The sequence below is a fragment of the Heterodontus francisci genome, chromosome 45, assembly GCF_036365525.1.
Source record: "Heterodontus francisci isolate sHetFra1 chromosome 45, sHetFra1.hap1, whole genome shotgun sequence".
NCBI classification, from domain to species: domain Eukaryota; kingdom Metazoa; phylum Chordata; class Chondrichthyes; order Heterodontiformes; family Heterodontidae; genus Heterodontus; species Heterodontus francisci.
In genome coordinates, this window is record NC_090415.1 from 16309780 (window position 1) to 16332043 (window position 22264).

Consider the following 22264-nt stretch of genomic DNA (forward strand, 5'->3'; position numbering starts at 1 on the left):
TTATAATGTTCCATAGGTGCACATTCTTTCACCTGCAATTTATCTCACCTCAGTGTAAAGTTAGAATGTAAAAAATAAAATTGAGTAATTGGTTAAGAAATGTTGTATGGTTATGAATGATCTCAGTGAACCGTAATAGCTTCGAAGTCAGACAAAAGGTGAGGATGAGCTGTCTGAATAAGTGCCGTGAATCTGCTCAATGCATCAATGCAACAAGTTATGTGGAGGAAAGAAATCCTGTACGGAGAGGAATGTAAGAGTCTGGAAAAGCCAGTTAATGTCCATATACTATGCTGGTGGTGGATGTGTGTCACAGTGTGTCAGCTTGTGTGTGCTTGTGAGTCTGTATGCATTTGTGTGTAAGTCTGTGGTGCTTGTGTATGTGTTTCCTCGTGTATTTAGACCTGGGAAAATGGGGCCAAGAGGACGGTCGGGAAAGAAGAAACGGAGACCATTGAATGCTTAAGCTATTTTCCACATTTAAACTGATCTGAGCAGCAGGTGGCGCTGTAGTTCTGTTGGTGAGCTGCTGGGTCACGTGAGAAATGACAGCTACAGAGGGTAAAATTGAAATGGACCGCTGCTGCGTTGCCATAATTGGAAATGCCGAACAGAGAGTGTGTGCATCCGGCCACTTATTAGTTTTTCCTGAAACAGTTCATACCATATAAAATGACTGATAAATACTTGCAAAAATAATTCAAGGTTTGGAAGATACAAATGAGAGCAAAGAACAGATAAAATGATGTTTGAATCGAGGTCGGATTTCTTGATAGAGAACCTCAAAGACTACGGACTTCCAAGTTGGGATATGCAGTTAAATGTATCTGCGACAGCTGTTAAATGTTGTGAAGTCCAGACTTGTGAATTCACGTCTGTTCGTAAAGCTGTATTCAGAAATGAGATAAGGGCATGTGAACATGTTGTTTCACATGGAAATGCCGGTGGAGTTCTACAAAGTGTTTTTCTACTTCATAAAGAGCTGCAGGGTTGCATTTCTGTTCACAATCCTGCATTCGCTGTACACTTCTTTGACCCATTATAAATCATGCAAGTTGCGTGCCGTGCGATCATTTTAACCTATTTACTACATTGAATCTACCAAGGTAAGGGGACAATACAGCTATACTCGAAATGAGTGACAAAATCGTAACATTTAGGGAAAAAATAATATTTGAAAAATTAGATCGAACAATGGAATTTCAGATATATCCCCACAACTGTGAGTTCACGTCTGCAAACACAGCGGCAGGTGAGTGAGAAAGCAATGAACTTGCTCATCTTCAACATTTTGAAATTTCATAACTGTTCATTTTGAAAATGTAAACATCAATAAGTCCAAGCAGGATCAGCATTCCTTTTCAACATTTGCTATGTCAATTTGTTGGCTATGTGGAAAAGTACATTAGAAGCTGCTGTAACTATCCCGTGACAGCTCGCTGACAGTAAAAGTTCTGGAACCAGCACCTCCCCAGTTTTATAAAAGCATGTTATTGCGGATGTTGGACATCCGAACTAAAACAGAAACTGCTGGGAATACTCAGCAGGTCTGGCGGTATCTTGGAGAGAGAACAGAGTTACATTTTCAGGTCTGTGACCTTTCATCAGAACGTCCCAGTTTTGTCTATCTGCAGCTGTGGAATAATCAGATTTCGTTAAATAAGCAATGAAAACGGTCCCACCATTCCCAGCAGCAAAGGTTTTGGAGCATCATTTTCTGCCATGGAGTAATGAAGTCAACGTGCAGGCCCTGGCTGGAACTGGAGAGTGATTTCAGTGCAGCGTTGTCGAGTATCACACCAAGGATATAGCGAATCTGCAGTGAGAAACAACCATTTCCAACTCATGTCATCTGGACCTAAATAACTGCATACTTACAAGAATAATTAAAACACTGAAATGCTTGCAGCACATATGGATATCGTACAGTTTATAATTTAGATGGAAGTCCACGATCACTCATCCATTGAAAAGGGTTTCTTCAGACGAAATTGTTCGAAAGCCACGGCATTAAGCATGTAAAATTGGAAATTGATAGCGAGCCAGGGCCTGAGAAGAAGACAACTGCAGTTTGTTGTCCACAGAACTGGCTGTACGCTTCCGGAGCTAGTAGATAAAGCAAGAATTTTATTCCTACCGCCGTGTATAAAAGCTTAATCACCAGTGGAGTATCTGCTTTCAATCAAAGCATTATGTGAGGAAACCCATCATTTCAACGACGATTTGGATCCCTCTTCACATAAGCCACAACGTATAGATCTCGAATCTCTGTTTGAATACCTGTTGATTAAAGCACCCATCTCGATGATATTTGCCGAACGTTTAAGGATGTAAATTTTAGATGGTCAGTGATCTATTGGAACGATTGGTGGAACAATTTCCTGAATATGATGGGATTACTTCGATATGCACCTAAATAACTTATTTTTGCCGTGACATTTCACTTGATTGATTTATTTCACCACAATGTCCTCTTTGTTACAGATTGGCTGCTTGTAACTAGATTGCGTCATTTCAGTTCGTGTTCAATGGTGCTTGGAGATCGATAGTTCCACTACTAAGGCTATTTTCGTCACTGAACTGAACATTGATTGGATGATTGAAGACACGTTGGACAATTCTAATATAACTATCATTGGTGCGAGCATTGATAGGCCAAAAATAGGATTACAAATCCGTTACAAGGACGTTCACATTCTCTGCGACTGAACATTCACGAGATCCTTCAAGAATTCTGTTTTACAATGGTGGGAAAATGGAACTGAATGCCGTTTGGGGTACATAAGGCCTTTCTGCCCTCTTTACACTCCTGAGTAACATGATTTTTGTTTTTACCCCTGGAAGCTTCACTTTCGGGAGATGTAAACCGAGATGGATAAACAAACAGATAGTTATACAGAAAGCGAAACAATCAAATGCATTCATGAACAGATAGTTTTTTTAAAAGCCGACTGACAAAGCGACATAACAATATTTGGCATACAAATTAGTAAGTAACAGATTTTTGTTATGCCTTGCACTAAATTTCTGGAATTATAGAGTAATACTTTGCCTAATGTTCAGGGAGACCTGGTTGTGCTCATACATGGAACACAGAAAGTTAACGTGCAGATGCAGCAAGCAATTAGGAAGACAAATGGCACGTTGGCCTTTATTGCAGTTATATTGGATTACTACCATAAAGAAGTATTGCTAAAATTGCACAAGGCTTTGGTGAGACCACTTCTGGAATACTGTGTGCAGTTATGGTCTCGATATTTAAGGAAGGATAGATTTGCATTGGAGGCCGTACTGCATAGGTTCACTCGACTGGTCCCTGGATTGTGAGGATTGTTCTATGATGAGAGGCTATGTAAATTGGGCCTATATAGTCTGCACTTTAGAAGAATGAGAGGTGATCTCATTGCAACATGCATGAGTCTGAAAGGGCCTGACATGGCAGACACCGAGAGGCTGTTTCTGCTGGCTGTGGAATCTAACCACCGGGACACAGTCTCAGGATAACGGGACAATCAGTTAGTAGTGATATGAGGAGAAATGTCTTCACTCAATGGGTTGTAAATATTTGAAATTCTCTACCACAGAGGATAATGGATGCTCCATCCTTGGATATATTTAAGGCTGGGATAGTCAGACTTTTGTTCTCTCAGGGAATCAAGGGATACGGGAGCAGAGGGGAAAGCGGAGTTGAAACCTAAGATCAGTCATGATCATATTGAATGGCGGAACAGACCCTGCGGGCCGTATGGTCCACTCATGCTCTTATTTATGTTCATCATGCGTGGCATCGCAGACAATTTCCTTTTTTTAATAGATGTGCTGTTTTAAATAAGCAGCGTCCTGAGAGTGAAAGACTTGGAAAAAATGTTTCTCCTCCCTTGACTGACCCTCTCATTGTGGGGCCTCCAGTGAAAGACTGAAGGAGCTTTATCTACATTGTCCAATTTCAGACCGAAGATGCAGGATTTCTCCATTTACTCAGCAGGACGTTTGGTGGAAATCACTGTGGATAGTTATCCATTTATCAGCAATCCATTGACAACAAAGAGTGTGCCTTATAAGTATTTTTATTATTTAATGATAAAAGGTTGTTGAATCGCTACAAAATACAAGAAGACGATAATGAAGTTGAAGGTATACAAGCCAAATCAACGTTAAAGCCGTTAATTGTGAGGCTGTAAATTTTGAGGCGATGAATTATGAAGCCACACACTCCTGGAAAAATTGGTTAAATGAGCAAATAGATCTGGAAGTACACATTCAGAAACATTCAAGGTAGCGTAATAAGTTAACAATACCATTAAAAATACAACCAAGGAACTGGGGTTCATTCCCAGAGGAATGCAATTGTTAAGCAATAACGCAAATGTTAAATTTCTGTAGAACCTTTGTTACGCCACATTTAAGAATTGCATAGTCTCTGGTCTCCATATTACTTAATGAGCAGGAGCATGTGCAGGAAAAGTTGCCAAAATGATTGACAACGATGACGCCAGAAATGAGAGGTTGTAGCTCAGAAGCGAGTTGGAACAGGCTAGATTTTTTTCTCCAGAAAAGGGAAGCATGATGAGTGACCTAATGAAGGTTCATCAAGATAAAAAGGGGTTTGATAGACGTGGTGAAGACTTTTCGGCTTGTGGAAAGGTCAAAAATGAGAGGATGTAAATGCAAGATGGACACGATCACTTTCAGTAAAGAATCAAGAGAAACTTCTTTACCCTGAGGATGTGAGAAGGTGGAACTTGCTACTCCATGGATTCGTTGAGGCGAATATCACAGATATATTTAAGGGGAAGCGAGATAAATACATGAAGTTGGAAGGAATAGAACAAAGTGCTGGTAGAGTTTGATGAAGGTGAGCATGAGGAAAATAAGAACCTTCGCATACTAGTTGGGCTCGATGCCATGTCGCTTTGAATTAAATGATATGTCTTTCTAGGAAATGTATTTCATCCTATTATATAGCATTACAAAATATTTATACTTTTGAAAAACATGGAAAACATCACAGAAATCCAGCTTAGAGTGTTTGCAGCCGGCATGGTATGGAATTCAGATTTCCAGCATCCACACTATTTTGCTTTTATATTATTATGGTATGTAATGGGTTAGAGTGTAGCCTTGGGCACCGGATAGCAGAAGGAACATTTCATAAGAGGGTTACTAGTAACAGAACCGCCTAGTAAGAATGGGTAGAATGAAAATCCACTGGGCTTTTGTAAGGATTGGGCTAATCACCCCTCCCGTGTTTCCTTCCTTCGATCTGCACATGGAATGATAAACATCCAACTGCTGATGATAACTTCTATGCACTCACTCACTCTGTGCAGTGCAGTTGCGAGACTCAGACACAATGGGAATCTTTGCATCTTTGAATAATGTTGTGAAATTGACAATATCAATTAAGGTGCACATTATCCACTTAGACGCATTTCCTTTATATTGATGTCATTAGCAGATAAAATCCATTGTGGGGTATAATAGGCGGCCATTTAGTTACCATTCATTCTATAACGAGCCAAAATGTATTAATAGGGGCAAAGAGTACAAAAGCAAGGAGGTTATGTTGAACTTGCATAAAACACTAGTTGGACCTCAGCTGGAGTACTGTGTCCAGTTTCTGAGCGCCACACGTAAGGAAACATTTAGAGACACTGGTAGTAAAGATTCACGACAATGGTTCCAGGGATGAAGAACTTCAGTTGTGAAGATTAACTGGAGACGCTGGGACTAATTTCCTTGCAGAAAAGAAGGCAGAGAGGAGATTTGATAGAGCTATTCAAAATCATGAGGAGACTGGACCGAGTGGAGAGGGAAATACTGTTCTCATTGGTGGAAGGGTCGAGAACGGGGGGGCACAGATTTAAAGTAATTTGTAAAAGAAGCAACAGGTTTGGAATGTACTGCCTGAGAGGTAGGTTCACTTGAATCATTTTAAGGGGGAATTAACCCGTTATCTTGAAAAGGAAGATGGTGCAGGTTTCTGGGTATACAGCGGGGATATGATATTCAGTGAATTTCTGATTTGGGGAGCCCGAGCAGGTACAGAGGGCGGAATGGCGTCCTTTTCCACTGTAACAATTCTGAGTCTGTGATTCAATGGGTAATTTCCCGTAAAAAAAATCAAATTTGCTGCGTGCGGTCTCTCCCATTCTTCAGCCATTTGCATAATTTCTCCAGCGGATCTATTGGTCACTCTCTGCAGTTATAGGTGAATGAATAAAACAAGGCGGAATTTAAGGACAAGGGCCATCACATCCCTTAACTAATTGCATCAGAAAACCTGGATATGCCTCTGGATGTTACATTGAAACACGTTACAGAGACCTTCACCTAGCAACAACAGCGTCATATGTAGTATCCTACCGCAATATATGAACGACAAATCATGCCATTTAATATGACTTGAGATGTGAAGTTCAGTCAGAGTTAAGAATACAAGCCGAGCTGATCGATGTAAATCGCTTGTGAGCCTGTAACCTGTGCTTAGAAGTGCAAGTTATGATGGCGTAGTCTGTCTTCAGGCTGATATCCCAGGGGTCAGATGATTGACAAAGAACATAACGTAATTCACTTTTCTCCCTTTTTATTGTTTCTGGGGTTTTTGTTTTCTTGATTTGCTTTGGTATCTAAGGAAGGTTTGCGTAGATATCTACATCAGAGCTGTCCCCTTCCTCCAGTTTCCTGCCTTCCAAACCAGCTTCCGTCATCGCGTCATCATAAATAGAGTATGCGACGCTATTGTCACTAGAGCCACTCTTGTTTCGCTGCAATTAAATAATATGGGGGTGAATTTTGTCTTTGACGGTAACAGGAAAGTGACGAACGCGAATCAATAGTTATTTAACAGGAATGGAGGGATGGAAGACGCATATAACGGGCGGTCAAATTGATATCACCCGATTTCCGCCATGATCAGCATTGGAGGAGACGGTGGCGTACTGTTAATGCCACTGGACAAGTAATCTAGTGGCCTAAGCTAATGTCCTGGGGACAATGGATTCAAATCGATAGCTGGTGGAATTTAAATTCAAATGATTAGTACAAATGTGGAATTGAAAGTTCGTCACAGTAATGAATATAAAAACCCGTCTGATTCACTCGTGTCCTTCAGGGAGGGAAATCTGCTGTCCATACATGGTCTAATGTACGTGTGACTCCAGCTCCACAGCAATGTTTTTGACTCCTTTCTGCTCTCTGAAATGTCACTCAGTTGTCAGTGGCAATGAGTGATCGGCAACAAATAATGGCCCTGCCAGCAATGCCCACATCCCATGAAAGAATAATTTAAAAAAGTATTACCTACAACTATTTGGCTGATGTTACAACATTCCACTTACGATTCCCTGAATGAGTTGATATTCATAGTTAATAATATATATTACTTGGAAAAATGAAGCCATGAAGAAACCACCCACCAAATTTAAGCGTGGGATGATAGTGGTAAATCTATGCGGGAATTAAGCTGCAGTAACCTTGATCATTCTGTCAGCAATTGGCAAATGAGCATTTAAGATAATAGATGGGAGCAAAACTAAAATTCGTTTTTTCACATCGTGGGGTGCAGCCAATATGTCAAGGGCAGCTTTGCAGACAGATTGACGTCGATTTTATAATTTGCTGGCCAAGCTCACAACTGACGTGGATTGGAAATGCCACAGTTCAATTTTAATTCAACTCAATGCAAATGGGAATTGGGTGTTTTTTAATATGTGTTGCAGAGACGCAGCCCCGTTTTTTGCCCATAAAGCAAGTTATCTACCCCAAGCATTATGATAGACATGATTCCTGAGCAGTGGGATTAAAAAAAGGGCGACAGTGAACTGGTGTTTCATATACCACCTGAACTTCTTTCTTTATAAGTGGGAATATTTCAATTGGGCCCTTGCTGAAACTGGCTCCCGGCGTCCTAGTTTGTGGCAGTAAATTAATTATTTATCAGCATTTCTTGTGGTATCATCAGCCGAACCTTACTGTATAAAGGTAACTTACCCTCTTCCCTCCTGAGACGCCAGCAGCGTTATCTGTAAATCAAACAAGCATTTGACAGGTGAAAAACTGCATGTTATCGATGGGACTTAGATAAAGCAAGACTCATCGGGGTATTTTTAATGTAACTAGTTTTGGCGGGAAACTGACAGAAGTAATCCAATTTGCTTCTGGGATTCTGCTTTGTTTTATTTATGTTAAATGTCCTATGTAAATGCAAGTTTCTGTTCTAAATTTCCTTATGTTTGCTCAGATCATTTTGCACGTTTTCTGTCGGCAGAAAAAGTTTGGGGGCGAGTTGGAGGATCATTACACGATATAATTGCAGGAATTATTTCACGAAGGAGTTCCTGAAACGACAAAAACAAACATACACGCTTCAAACCGAGTAGTTCAATTCAAATTTTAGAACTGTAATTATCATCTGCCTTAGCAATAGCTATCAGATACTGTTGTAATTTAAGAGCGCCGCTTGAATCCTGTAGGTCATTATCGAGAAAACAAAATGAGCAGCAATGTTGCTGTCAGCAAAATAAAAGTAAAAAGAGGAAACATAACAATAAGGAATCTGTATTAAGTGGATTCATGAATAGATGATAGATAGATAGATAGATAGATAGATAGATAGATAGATAGATAGATAGATAGATAGACAAAACATAGACAGATAGACAGACAGATAGACAGAGAGACAGATAGACAGATAGAGGGATATATATCACTCGCAAGATATAGAAACATGGATGGATTCAATAGAGCCTAATTTGCATGATTGACCATCACTTCTATTTGGAGGATGCAATCTTCTATACTCACACCTCCGACAGTTTGTCCGATTCCCTCAACTGAATATTTCCCTCACCATTGTTGACATGGCCCTCGACATTGACCATTCCATTTCAAGCAATTTTGCTTTCAACACTTCCCCTCCTTCCCAGAGACCTGATAGGTGTCACTTTTCAGTCCACCAGCCTTCAGATTCAATCACGTCTCCTCCACAATTTCCAAAACATCCATCATAGTAACAGCACCAAACATATGTTCCACTGGCCTCCCCTTTCAGCATACTGAAGTGAGAGCTCCCTCTCCGATCCGCTGCTCCACTCCTAAGTCACCCCCAATATCCCTTCTCCTTCCCAGGGCAACTTACCATGCAAGCTCAGCCGACACAACAACTATTCTTTTACTTTCTCCTTTCCCAACCTTCAAACCTTAAACATTCCCGCCACGTGAAACAACGAATTCCTTGTTCTACTTGTAGTTTTGTGTACTGTACTCACTGTACTCGCTGTTTCTGAATGTGATCTGCTTTCATTTGTGAGACCAAACGCAAATTGGGTGATAGCTTCCCTTCAGTTCGCAAGCGTGACTCTGAGCTCCCTGCCGCCTGCAATTTTAATTCTCCACCATTCTCTGGTGAGATTTGGGCAGAACATGCACGAAAATATTACCTTGAGCAATGCACGATATTTTATCACGTGCATCACTTCGCCCTTACCGGTATTTGTGGCTGATCCTGCAACTGTGTGCATGAAATTGATTGGAGATGACTCTTCGCTCAAGGGTTGAGTTTCATTTCCAATTGACTTCCTTTGCATAGAAATGTTGTCAGATATTAAGGAATAATGCATAAGGTGCTCAACTCTCACTTTCAATAAAACGTTAAAGTATAATAGACAGTTAGTTCAGTAAGTTTACAGAACCAGGACGTCTTTGAAAGAGCTGTGCTTGGAGCAACAATATTGCCTTTTTCATAAGCCTGTTTATTCTGCATCTTCAAATGCATGCCAACTCCACATTAAAGTTATTTCTGTTATCGGATTCACCTCCTTTGAGTTTAAAACGTTACATATTCCAAACAAATCTCTGATTTCAAAACAATTTTCCACAACTTCCCTCAAGATAATTGTTTACAATTATTTTAACTCTATGGTTTTGAATATTAAATCACTTGCCAGAGGGAACATATTTCCCTGCTTACTCTGTCAAGGCTTCACATCATTTTGCAAACATCCATCGGATCCTCTCTGGTAAAGATTGTCCGTGTAACAAAAGCAAATGTCTCTTTCTGTATTTTCTGTAGGTGATGTTTCACCTTCCTAGTTACAAATTATGATTTCAAGCTTTTCCAACATCTGCAGCGAAGTGAACTCCCTCAGCCCTGATAGTATGCTGGTATAACACCTTCAAACCATTTCTGAGTCCTTTGCAGCTTTCCTGACATTTGGTAGCCAGGATTATCTTTAATAGTCAGGCTGAACCCTATGCACTGCCTTATAAACGTAGCAGCAATTTCGATTTGCTTGTATAGTCTATGCCTGTCGTTACAAACCTAAGTAACACATATGCTTTTGCATCGCTGTATCAGCCTGCCCTGCAACATTGCAGGAATATGTGCATATGGACATCTGTAGGTTTCAAAATCCTGCCACTTATGGTATACTGATGTTCCACATTAATTCTCCCAACGTGCAACATTTCACACTTTATCGCATTGAGATCCATCTAGCTGCGTATAATCGCTTGACAATCCTGTCTATGTTATCCTGAAGTAGACTAGTTTCTATCCATCACGTTTCCAAGTTTTGTATCACCAGCATAAACCACTTCCGAGTCTGAAAAGCATCCATCTACCACCACCCACTACCTCCTGTCACTGAGCCAATTCCGTAACCATACGGTCATTTCCCTTTAATTCCATGGGCTTACATGCTCCATCTTCTGAACAATCCTCCTATGTAGCAATTTATTAAATACACCGCACTTCTGAACGTCTGATGCAGAAACCACAATCAAAGTTCTCTGATTCTTCAACAAGTAATTCACATAATTTTGTCAGGCAAGATGTGCCATTAACAAATCCGAGGTGGCGCTCCTTGATTAACCAATGCCTTTCTAAATTATAGCTTATTTTGTCTCTGATGGCGGTTTCAAATAACTTCCCACCCATCGATGTACGACTGTCTTGACCATTGTAGCTTACAGAGCTACAGAACTAAAGTAAAAGAACGTTTCAGCTCTTAAAATCTGTAACAGTCACATTCTGAGTTACATCATTGACAATGGGGTGAAACTCGAAATGGAAGGGAAGGCAAACTGTGCGTCATTGCACCTTTCGCCGATAGCCCCATTGGTTATTTAGTTCTATTCAGCGCAAGTAGCTGGTGGCAAATATGAAATCACTGGCTTTTAATCCACACCCAGGACAACGTTAATCCTTTTAGGATGTTCACGAACACAGGTATTACTTACTAATACAAAAAGGTTGTTCACTTACCCTTGCGGCTGTGAAAAGCTTGAGGAGTTGTCTAAATAAAATAGAAAGAATAAACTTTAGCAATTTCTACAGTAAATATTGAATGTTATTGCAAACATGTGGTTTGCACTTATTTACATAATTTTCAAACAGCAAACAACATTGATCTTAATGATAAACATTTACAAATGTGCACTCATGATAGTAACACAGCACTAATTCACAAAGGACGCCCGGACACCCTGCATTACAATTCCACAATCTGATTTCCCCTGCTCACGTTAACCATGGCCAGTTGCTGTTTTATTCCTCTCTCGATGCAGACAATTCCAACATTGAACATGGGCAAAATTTTATCACCCCGGCAAAAACAGTTCCAGCCATATCATTGGAAAGATTTCTATGTTATCCAGTCCAAACTAACCGTCTGCCTTTGAAATCAGACTGTTGCATGTGCAATGCTGCAGCAGAAAATGGAGTTACTCCAAGACCGTCACGTGATGACAGAGCCAAGCACTTTCCGGAAGTCATTACATACCTTTCCTCTTGTTCCGCCGTTTGCACAAAATCAGTACAATCAGAGAGGCGACCAGAAAAGGTGGAAGAACCCATGCTGTGATGCTGGTTGTGGAACTCTGTACTAGAATCAAATAAGCAGATTCAGTGAATAGCATTATACCGCTCCAACTATTAGACATTCAACCCCGAACCACATGCATAATTAGTATTGATTATTAGTATCTACTGATAAATGATTCCCTGTCTCCCCAACTCAATCCATCCCCCTGAGAGACTGATTCTTGGACTTGTCAGCTCTAGGCTCGATTATGACAATGCCTTCTGTTCTGTCGCTGATGACACCCAGTTTGACCTCAACGTCACCTCCCACAACACTTCCACTGACAGCAAATTGTCAGACTGCTTGGCTGACATGCGGTACTGCATGAGAAGAAGTTTCTGCCATTGAAACATGAGGAAGAGTGAGACCATTCTTTTTCGGTTGTCCCCGCCACAAATTCCATTACTTACACATCAACTCCATCCTTTCCCTGCCGGCTGCTGGAGGCGATCCTGATAGTTTGCATACTCGTTGGCATATGCAACCCCGAGATAAGCTTTCAACCACATATCCGTCCAATTACTAACACTCTTTTTACCACCTTTGGAAGATAACCCGACTGCACCACTGCCTCAGCTCATCTGCGGCTAAAGCACTTACCCATACCTCTGCTACATCCAGACTTTACTATTCTCATACAACCCTGGTCGATCTCCCATACTCTGTCTCCATAAAGGACTATTCAACCAAAACACTGCTGTCGATGTCCTAACTTGCACAAACACCCTCCCAGTCATTAATCCTGTCCGCACTGACCGATACTGGCTGCCACTTAAGCACTTAAGCAACAGCTGGATTTCTTTATAAATTTTCATCCTTGTTTTCAAATCCTTCCATGTACACCCGCTCCCTCTCTGCAATCTCCTACAGCCCGACAACCCTCTGAGATATATATGCGCTCCATGGATGCTGTCTTCTTGAACGTGTACAATTTCAATACCATTGGTAGATATGCCTTCAGCTGTCTGAGTTCGAAGGTTTCTAAGTTCTAATGTTTCTTTCTCAAACCTCTATGTCTCTCTACCTCGCTTCCCTCCTTTAAGGTACTCCTTCAAACCTAATCTTTAACAAGCACTTGCTTATCTGCCTTAACATCGACTTCTGTGTTCGGTGTAATATTGCGGTTCAACACCCCTTTGAAGTACCATGGCATATTTATTAGTTTACGGCGCCACTTGAATGTAAATTGTTGCTATCATTGATGATCTGGGCTCCAAATCTCACCGTCCAAAAGCTCCAATCTAACCAAAGGCTCTGGTCCCACGCAGAGTGCAACTCACATTTGTTCCCCTTCAGCTTGCTGTCTCCTGGTGTAACTAATTTAACGTGAAGGTTCTCAAATTCACCACATTTCTGACAAATCGCCTCCAAATATGTGTACTTATGCACTTAATTTATTTTGCCGCCAATTGGACTACTTTGCCTCCTTCATCATATAATTACAAAAAGTGATTTTGTCCCATGCTCTTAACGCTCCTCAGTAACCCTGTTCCATATCAACTGTCACCTGCTTCAAAGGTCTATTTTCAGGCAAGGTTTTCCCAACCCCTCCAGTAATCTAGTTATCTTTCTCTCACTTTGTCTCCATGGCTCCGTGCTGTTTTCCTGTGAAAGGTTTAATTGGCACATAAAAAGGAAGAGATTGGCAAAAGTAGACTTGGGTCCCTTAGAGGCAGAGACAGGAGAAATTATAATAGGGGAAAATGTAAATTGCAGAGACATTAAATGAATATTTGCATATGCCTTCATGGTAGAAGACAGCGAGACATGCTGGAAATAGTGGGGAACCAAGTCTCTCGTGAAAGTGAAGAACTTAGATGAAATGTTGTCAGTACATATATGGTACTGGATACATTAATTGGGCTAAAAGCCACAAAATACACTGAGCTTGATGGTCTACACCCCAGGGTTAAAAAAGTGGTGGGTATAGTGATAATGGGTATGATCTTGGCATTCCAGAATTTCTGAGATTCTGGAATGGTCCCCGAGTATTTCAAAGAGGCAAAGCGTAAACCACTGCTAAATAATGCAGGGATAGAGAAAACAAGAAACTATCCACCTATTAGCAGTATATGGAAATGCTGTAATCTATTATTAGGGATATGATAATAGATTAGAGATGCAGCACTGAAACAGGCCCTTTGGCCCACCGAGTCTGTGCCGAACATCAACCACCCATTTATACTAATCCTACATTCCTACCAAACATCCCCACCTGTCCCTATATTTCCCTACTTATACTAGTGACAATTTATAATGGCCAATTTACCTATCAACCTGCAAGTCTTTTGGCTTGTGGGAGGAAACCGGAGCACCCGGAGAAAACCCACGCAGACACAGGGAGAACTTGCAAACTCCACACAGACAGTACCCAGAATCGAACCCGGGTCCCTGGAGCTGTGGTGCTAACCACTGCGCCACTGTACCGAAGGTACTTCGAAAATCATAGTATGATTAATCATGGTATGACCAAGTTGAATTAGCATGGATTTAGGAAATGAAAGTCGTATCTATTCTATCTGTTAGTTTTTTTTTGTGGTTTCTACCATCAGGGTAGATAAGGAGAAGCCTTATTTTGTGTGTTTGCAACTTCAAAAATAATTCAGTCTGGTGTCTTACAAGAGGTTATTATCCAAAATTAAGGTTCATGGAATTGGGGATAATATTTTATGGATCCAGGATTGGGTAACGGACAGTAAATAGCAATCAACAATAAATAGGTAATTTCTGGGTTGGCATGCTGAAACTTGGGCGACCACAAGGCTTGGTGTCAAGAAGTTCAGCTATGTGTAATCTATATCAATGATATAAATGAGAAGACCGAGAGTAATGTATCCATATCTGCTGCTGATACATAGTTAGCAGGTAATGTAGCTGCGATGAGGGACTGGGCAGGGATATATGCAGGTTAAGTGTGTGGCAAGACGATGGCAGACGGAATATAATGTGAAGAAGTGTGAAACTCTACACTTTGGTAGGAAGAATGCAAAAGCAGAATTTATTTAAATGGTGAGGGACTGGGATTTAGAGAGACTCTAGGTGTACCTGTACACGAATCAATGTCCAGTAAACAAATAGGGAAGAAAATGCTATGTTAGCATTTATTACAAAAGGAGTGCAGGATATGCTTAAAGCGGTGTTCCTGAAATTATAGCGGAGGTTTTTGAGACCACACATGGAGTATTTGTACAGTTTCAGTCCCCATACTTACGGAAGCATTTGTTTTCCTTGGAGGGAGTGCAACGAAGGTAAAATAAATTAGTTCTTGCGATTAAGGATGTGTCCTCTGAGGAAAGATTGAGCAGACTTGCTGCATAGTCTTTAGAGTTTAGCATACTGAGGCATAATATTATTGTAGCTTAATAATTCATAGGGGCCTGACAGGGTGGATGCAGACAGGATGTTTTCCAATGTCCAGCGAGGGAAAAGTTCGGGCCAGAGTCTCACCATAAGGAGTTGTACATGTAGGACAGAGATGAGGATAAATATCTATACTGAAAGGACTATGAATGTATGGTTTTCTCTATCCCAGCATTCTGTGGATGCCCAATCTTTGAGTATATCCAGGTACCTTTAATGAGATATAAGTCACGTGTATTTCAACATACTGTTTGCTTTACAGAAAAAAAATGTAATGCATTAAATCAGATTAAGCATGCGAATGTCTTGCCTTGGACTTGCAGCGTGACATCGATAAAATTGCTGGTTGTGTTAAATTCCAAGTCAGTGGTCCCTTGGTTTGTCGCTACACAGTGATATCGCCCTCCGTGGCTTCTCTGGAATGATTCAATGATGAGCACGCTCCCATCCGTGTTTATCTGATACGACTCGTTGGTGTTTTGCAACTGTTGATTGTTTAAGTACCAGTGAAAATGTGGCTGTGTTCCTGCCTTCACCTGGCAGTGGAGAACGAGAAGACCCCCGGCTGAAATCTCACTGTTGTTGCTATTGGAGGTGAGAACTGCACCAGCAACTGGAACTAGAGAAAAGCAAAGATGGGGAAAGGATTAGAAATTATTCGTTCTGACTAATCTTTCTGGACATTACTCCAAGAGCGAGTTTCCACTGAAAGGTGCATGTTCAAAAAAGGACTGTGTACCAACCAGACAGTATAGAAGGTGGACAATGAGATACCACCACATTTGCACTACCAGTAAAGACACGGTTCATTAATGTAGTGAATGACTCACGCATAGAATTTCTTTGTTGGGGACCTTCATGTCATTTCCGGTGACACTGAGCCTACAGAAAACTTAGGCTGAGTTTTATATGGTATTTTGAATTTTGCAAGATGGTGGGAATTGTCCAATGCCGCCAACCATACGCCTCTGTTGGCTGACATTTCCGTGTAAGGCAATAGAAGCGACACTTGGACTGTGTTTATAGTGGAGTGGGCAATTCAATCTGATTCATAGGTCTCCGTTCCTCAAAGTTAAAATTACCCCTTCAGATTGTGAACAGCGGATTGGAAACTAAGCGCCGCACTGTTTGCAATCTTCCAGCACTAAAGAGCTGAAACATAAATAGAATAGTAGCATAAACGGTTACAGAACAACAAGAGGCTATTCGGCCATTCAAGCTCGTATCGCCTCTCTGCAAATGTAATTTGCCTTGTCAGACTCCCCTACATTTTCCATGCAGACCTGCAATTGTTCTCCCTTCAGGTGCTTATCTCATTCTCTTTGGAAAGCCACGACTGAATTTTCTTCCACTACTCTTTCAACTAATGTATTCCACACCGTAATCACTCGCTGTGCAACAAAGGTTTTCCTCGTGACATCTTTAAATGCCCTGCTAATCAATTGTGTTATATGGTTCTGTCCGAGCCCTTCATGCTTCCGAACAGCTCTATCATATATCCTCCCAACCTTCTCTTCTCTATTGAGAACGAGCTCATGATGTCAATCCATTCAGTTAACTGAAGTCCCTCATCCCACAGCTCATTCTTGTAAATCCTCTACGCACCCTCTCAAAAAACAGAAAGAGCCACATGTGTGAACAGTGGCGGCACAGTGGCGCAGTGGTTAGCACTGCAGCTTCACAACTCCAGTGACCCGGGTTCAATTCTGGGTACTGCCTGTGTGGAGTTTGCAAGTTCTCCCTGTGTCTGCGTGGGTTTCCTCCGGGTGCTCCGGTTTCCTCCCACATGTCAAAGACTTGCAGGTTGACAGGTAAATTGGCCATTATAAATTGCCCCTAGTATAGGTAGGTGGAAGGGAAATATAGGGACAGGTAGAGATGTGGTAGGAATATGGGGTTAGTGTAGGATTAGTATAAATGGGTGGTTGATGGTCGGCACAGACTCGGTGGGCCGAAGGGCCTGTTTCAGTGCTGTATCTCTGAAACTAAAACTAAAACATTTCACGTCCACGAGGCGTCGCAAAGTCAATGAAATAATTTTGAAATGTCGTCACTGTTGCAATGTACCAAACGTGGCAGTCAACTTGCAATTATCAAATCCGCACGACAAATATTGGCCGAAACACTGCTCTCCTCTGCTCTTGCAGCACCACCCTATCATACCGTCCATCTGAGAGCACAAACAGGGCCTCGTTTTACATTCTCAGTGACAAGATGGCGTCTCTGAGTAAGTACAGCACTCGCTCAATACTAAAATGGAACGTCTGCGTTGATTTCCGTTCTCCAGTCTTGCACTGGGATTTGAGTATACAACTTTCTGACTCAGAGGCAAGTGAGTGAATAACTGAGTCAGCTACAGCTGTAAAGACTTTATATCTTGCCTAAAATATGACACATTTGAGCTGAATTATATCAGCAACACCTGGCGAGAAGCATTAACCGATCCAAATACCTTCCCTCTATTTGTCAATTAGAAAGAGAGATCAACTTCTTTAACTGCACGAATAACTCTTATTGGTTATAAAAATAAAACTTCATGCGCTCAGGTGGCGTGCTTTGTTTTAATTGGCATTTAGTGGCTCAATTTGAAAGTCTCAGTGTCTTCCTTCCAACAGGTGGATATCAACAAGATGTTACAACTTCCAACCTTAGAGAACAAGCAGTAATCCTGGGATTATCTGTCTTTTAGTAATTCATCTCGTTTTGTCACTGGTGCATTAAAAATAACTCACCTGTTACCGTAACTGCAACGAATTCGCTCTGGAGAGGAAGTTCTGAAAACGCATTTGCAACACTGCAACTGCAATGTCCTTCTGTGCTTTTGTTAACGCTACTGATTTCAGTTAAGTCGAAAACATCTCAGTGGAATTCTGCATTTGAATCTTTGTAGAGAATATAAGTAATCGGGGTGGAACCTCTTGACACTGTGCGGACTAATGATGCCGTGTTTCCTTAATGTAACACGTTACCAGTGTTGGATGCTCGGTCCGGTTTTGGAAATGTGATTCCATTTGCTTTGGTCGACTGTGCAGTGTCAGTTTCAAAGATAACAAGAACTTTCATCATTATCAAGAGCATTGTGAATCTGGTTACCATTGCAATACTTGGCGCCACACTTCCCTTCTCTGACTGGATGCAGATGTAACAGAAGTATGCTTGATTCTGGAAGTACAATCCTTCCGATTGAAACACATGCATTTCAGCCCTGACCCTGATTCGAACAAGTCTGAGAGTGACCGACTGGATTGATCAGTATTCAAGTACCATAAGCAATATTCTACTGAATTGTATTGGTATTTAGATACACCGCCCCATGTGACAAATCATTCGGTGATCCAGCAAGCGCTAAGGTAAAGGAAGATCTTCTAATGTGTATCCTATTACAATAAACAAGCTGAGCACTTTTGCCACATGAACCCAAGATACTTGAAGCAATGAATCCATCTGGTGGCTTTTACAAGCAATCGCAAACATTCCCGAACTTCAACGATGATTTCCCGGAAAACATATTCCATGCTCCATCAACTTACCAACTAACATATTCTGAGAGAAAGAACACAGCAAGTTACCAACCTGTTACAGTGACATTAACTTCTGGTGAGGTCCACTTCCTGTAGTTTATTTGGAGTTCACACCGATATGATGCTTCATCTGATCTTTTCGCCCTTCTGATGGTGTACTGAGATTGATCATTTCGTGCTATTAACTCTTCATTTCTATACCACAGGAAGACTTTAGGACCTGTAAATGTCCCAGCCGGCACTAAACAATGCATGGCAATCCTTTCACCTGACAGGGATGCTTTTTGCCTGACTTCCAGAGATAACGTCATATTAGAAGCTGCAAGTACATGAGGAATATAAAGTAAGTAAAATTGGAATGTATCGTAGTGCGCAAAGCAAATCATGAAGGCCATTGACTTTAATTGACAGCATCATAACCAGATGCTTGGTATCACCGACAGGCTGGGAATTGTGCGGTGAGTAGCTAAACTCCTATTTCCCCAAAGCCTGTAAAACCATCCGGATCAGAAATTTGATGGAATACTCCTCAATTGCCTGTATTTCCGCAGCTCCAACAATACTTACGAAGCTCGATAACCTTTTTTATTATTCATTCGTGGGAAGTGGGCGTCACTGGCTATGCCAGCATTTATTTCCCATCCCTAATTGCCCTTGAGAAGGTGGTGGTGAGCTGCCTTCTTGAACCGCTGCAGTCCATGTGAGCACCCACAGTGCTGTTAGGAAGGGAGTTACAGGACTTTGATCCAGCGACAATGAAGGAACGGCGATATAATTCCAAGTCAGGATGGTGTGTGACTTGTACGGGAACTTGCAGGTGGTGATGTTCCCATGCATCTGCTGCTCTTGTCCTTCGTGCTGGTAGAGGTCGCGGGTTTGGAAGGTGCTGTCTAAGGAGCTTTTGTGCGTTGCTGCAGTGCATCTTGCAGATGATACACACTGCTGCCACTGTGCGTCGGTGGTGGAGGGAGTGAATGTTTGTGGATGGTGTGCCATTCAAGCGGGGCTGCTTTGTCCTGGATGGTGTCGAGCTTCTTGAGTTGTCAAGCAGTTGTTGGAGCTGCACCCATCCAGGCAAGTGGAGAGTATTCCATTACATTCCTGACTTGTGCCTTGTAAATGGTGGACAGGCTTCGGGGAATCAGGAGGTGAGTTACTCGCCGCAGGATTCCTCGCCTCTGACATAGAACATAGAACATTACAGCGCAGTACAGGCCCTTCGGCTCTCGATGTTGCGCCGACCTGTGAAACCATCTGACCTAAACTATTCCATTTTCATCCATATGTCTATCCAATGACCACTTAAATGCCCTTAAAGTTGGGGAGTCTGCTACTGTTGCAGGCAGGGCGTTCCACGTCCCTACTACTTGCTCTTGTAGCCACGATATTTATATGGCTACTCCAGTCCAGTTTCTAGTCAATGGTAGCCCTTAGGATCTTAATAGTGGGGGATTCAGCGATGTTCATGTCATTGAATGTCAAGGGGAGATGATTAGATTCTCTCTTGTTGGATCTGGTCATTGCCTGGCACTTGTGTGCCGCAAATGTTACTTGCCACTTATCAGCCCAAGCCTGGATATTGTCCACGTCTTGCTGAATTTCTATCTGGACGACTTCAGTATTTGAGGAGTCACGAATGGTGCTGAACAATGTGCAATCATCAGCGAACATCCCCACTTCCGACCTTATGATTTAAGGAAGGTCATTGATGAAGCAGCTGATGATGGTTGGGCCGAGGACACTATCCTGAGGAACTCCTGCAGTAATGTCCTGGAGCTCAGATGATTGCCCTCCAAAACCACAGCCATCTTCCTTTGCGCTTGGTATGGCTCTAACCAGCAGAGAGTTTTCCCCCTGATTCCTATTGCCTCCAGTTTTGCTAGGGCTCCTTGATGCGATACTCGGTCAAATGCTGCCTTGATTTCAAGGGCAGTCACTCTCACCTCACCTCTTGAGCTTAGTTCGTTTGTCCATAGTTTGAACTAAAGCTGTAATGAGGTCAGGTACTGTGCAGCGCTGGCGGAACCCAAACTGGGTATCACTGCACAGGTTATTGCTAAATCAGTGCTGCCTTGATGGCACTGTTGATGACACCCTCCATCACTTTGCCGATGATTGAGTGTAGACTGATGGGGCGGTAATTGGCCGGGTTGGATGTGTCCTGCCTTTTGTGTACAGTACATACCTGGCAATTTTCCACATTGCCGGGTAGATTCCAGTGTTGTAGCGAGACTGGAACAGCTTGGCTAGGGGTGCAGCAAGTTCTGGAGCACAGGTCTTCAGTACTATTGCCGGAATATTGTCAGGATCCATAGGCATAACCATCCAGAATAAAGCAGCCCACTTGATTAGCATCTCAACACATTCAACATTCACTCCTTTCACCAGCCATCAGTGGCAGCAGCGTGTATCATCTGGAAGATGTGCTGCAGCAGCTCACCAAGGCCCCTTAGTTAGCATTTTCCAAACCAGGGACCTTTACTACCTAGAAGGACAAGGTAAGCAGATTCATGGGCGCACCACCACCTATAAGTTCCCCTCCAAGTATTGTAAATAGATCGCCGATCCTTCACTGTCGCCAGATCAAAATCCTGGAAATGCCTTCCAAACAGCACTATGGGTGCATCTACGCCACCTGCACAGCAGCGGTTCAATAAGGCTCCACATTCTCAAGGAAAATTAGAGCCGGCAATAAATGCAGCACTAACCAGCGACGCCCACATCCCATGAAAGAGAAAATAATGCACGTTTGCCAGCAGGAATCACAACGCTTGAACAGTTGTAAAAAATAAGAAAATTGATTTGTCGGAATTTATAATGTGCTTTGAGAGGTAGCAATGTTTCCAGTGGTATGATGCCCAGTAAGAAGAGGATCTAGATTTAATACAATTGGAAAAAGTGCCTGAGGGGAGTTGAGTCTATAATGAAAGAGTTGAGGGGAGACTAACTGGGGAACTTTGTTGAAAGAGCAGGCACAAGCCTAATCAGAGGAATGATCTGTCCTTGTGCTGTTGATTCCAAGCTTTTATGCTGACTCAATGCCTGAAAACCGAGGTATGGGCTGATCAAGTACACCAGTTGCCAGTTACAAAGGCCACAACACTATCTGAGTGTGTTGTTTTGATAAAGATTGGTGGAATAACTTGGGAATAGTCTAGGACTGCGTTCACGCCGCCTCTATAGCTCCAGAATGTATGCAGCAGGAACCTAATTTGCTCATAAATGGGGTTTTCCATTGCACTGCCAGTGAATTTCCAACAGCTGTGTAGACGCAGATCCTTGGGAATATCTTGTCATCATTTCTTCTCGCCACTTCTTAGTGGGGCAACAAATAAGGCACTGCGTGTAGGCTTCAGTCCTACAGCTGCCATTCCAACTGATCCCCCTCCCAATGGAGGGCGAGAAAGATCCAGTAGAGGGAATTTTCACTTTAATCATCAGAAAGAAAATGGGCGACTTTGGACCAGCTTCCATTATAAAGGACGTCATATCTTGGTTTCATTTGGAATATAGGAGCAT

At 42.0% G+C, this 22264-nt stretch overlaps 1 protein-coding gene across 3 annotated transcripts in view; it reads right to left on the bottom strand.

Annotated features, from left to right (window-relative positions):
• Window positions 1-4051: 4051 nt before the first annotated feature.
• Window positions 4052-22264, bottom strand: part of LOC137356138 (Fc receptor-like protein 1) — a 39867-nt gene continuing 21654 nt past the window's right edge. For all 3 annotated transcript variants that reach the window (XM_068021943.1, XM_068021941.1, XM_068021942.1), the window contains exons 5-11: window positions 18798-19064; window positions 15535-15843; window positions 11784-11885; window positions 11267-11297; window positions 9488-9579; window positions 7993-8024; window positions 4052-6767 (exon numbers count right to left, since the gene is read on the bottom strand). In XM_068021943.1, the coding sequence (XP_067878044.1) occupies window positions 6630-6767; window positions 7993-8024; window positions 9488-9579; window positions 11267-11297; window positions 11784-11885; window positions 15535-15843; window positions 18798-19064 (971 nt within the window). In that variant the 3' untranslated portion in view covers window positions 4052-6629. The remainder of the gene's footprint in view (window positions 6768-7992; window positions 8025-9487; window positions 9580-11266; window positions 11298-11783; window positions 11886-15534; window positions 15844-18797; window positions 19065-22264) is intronic.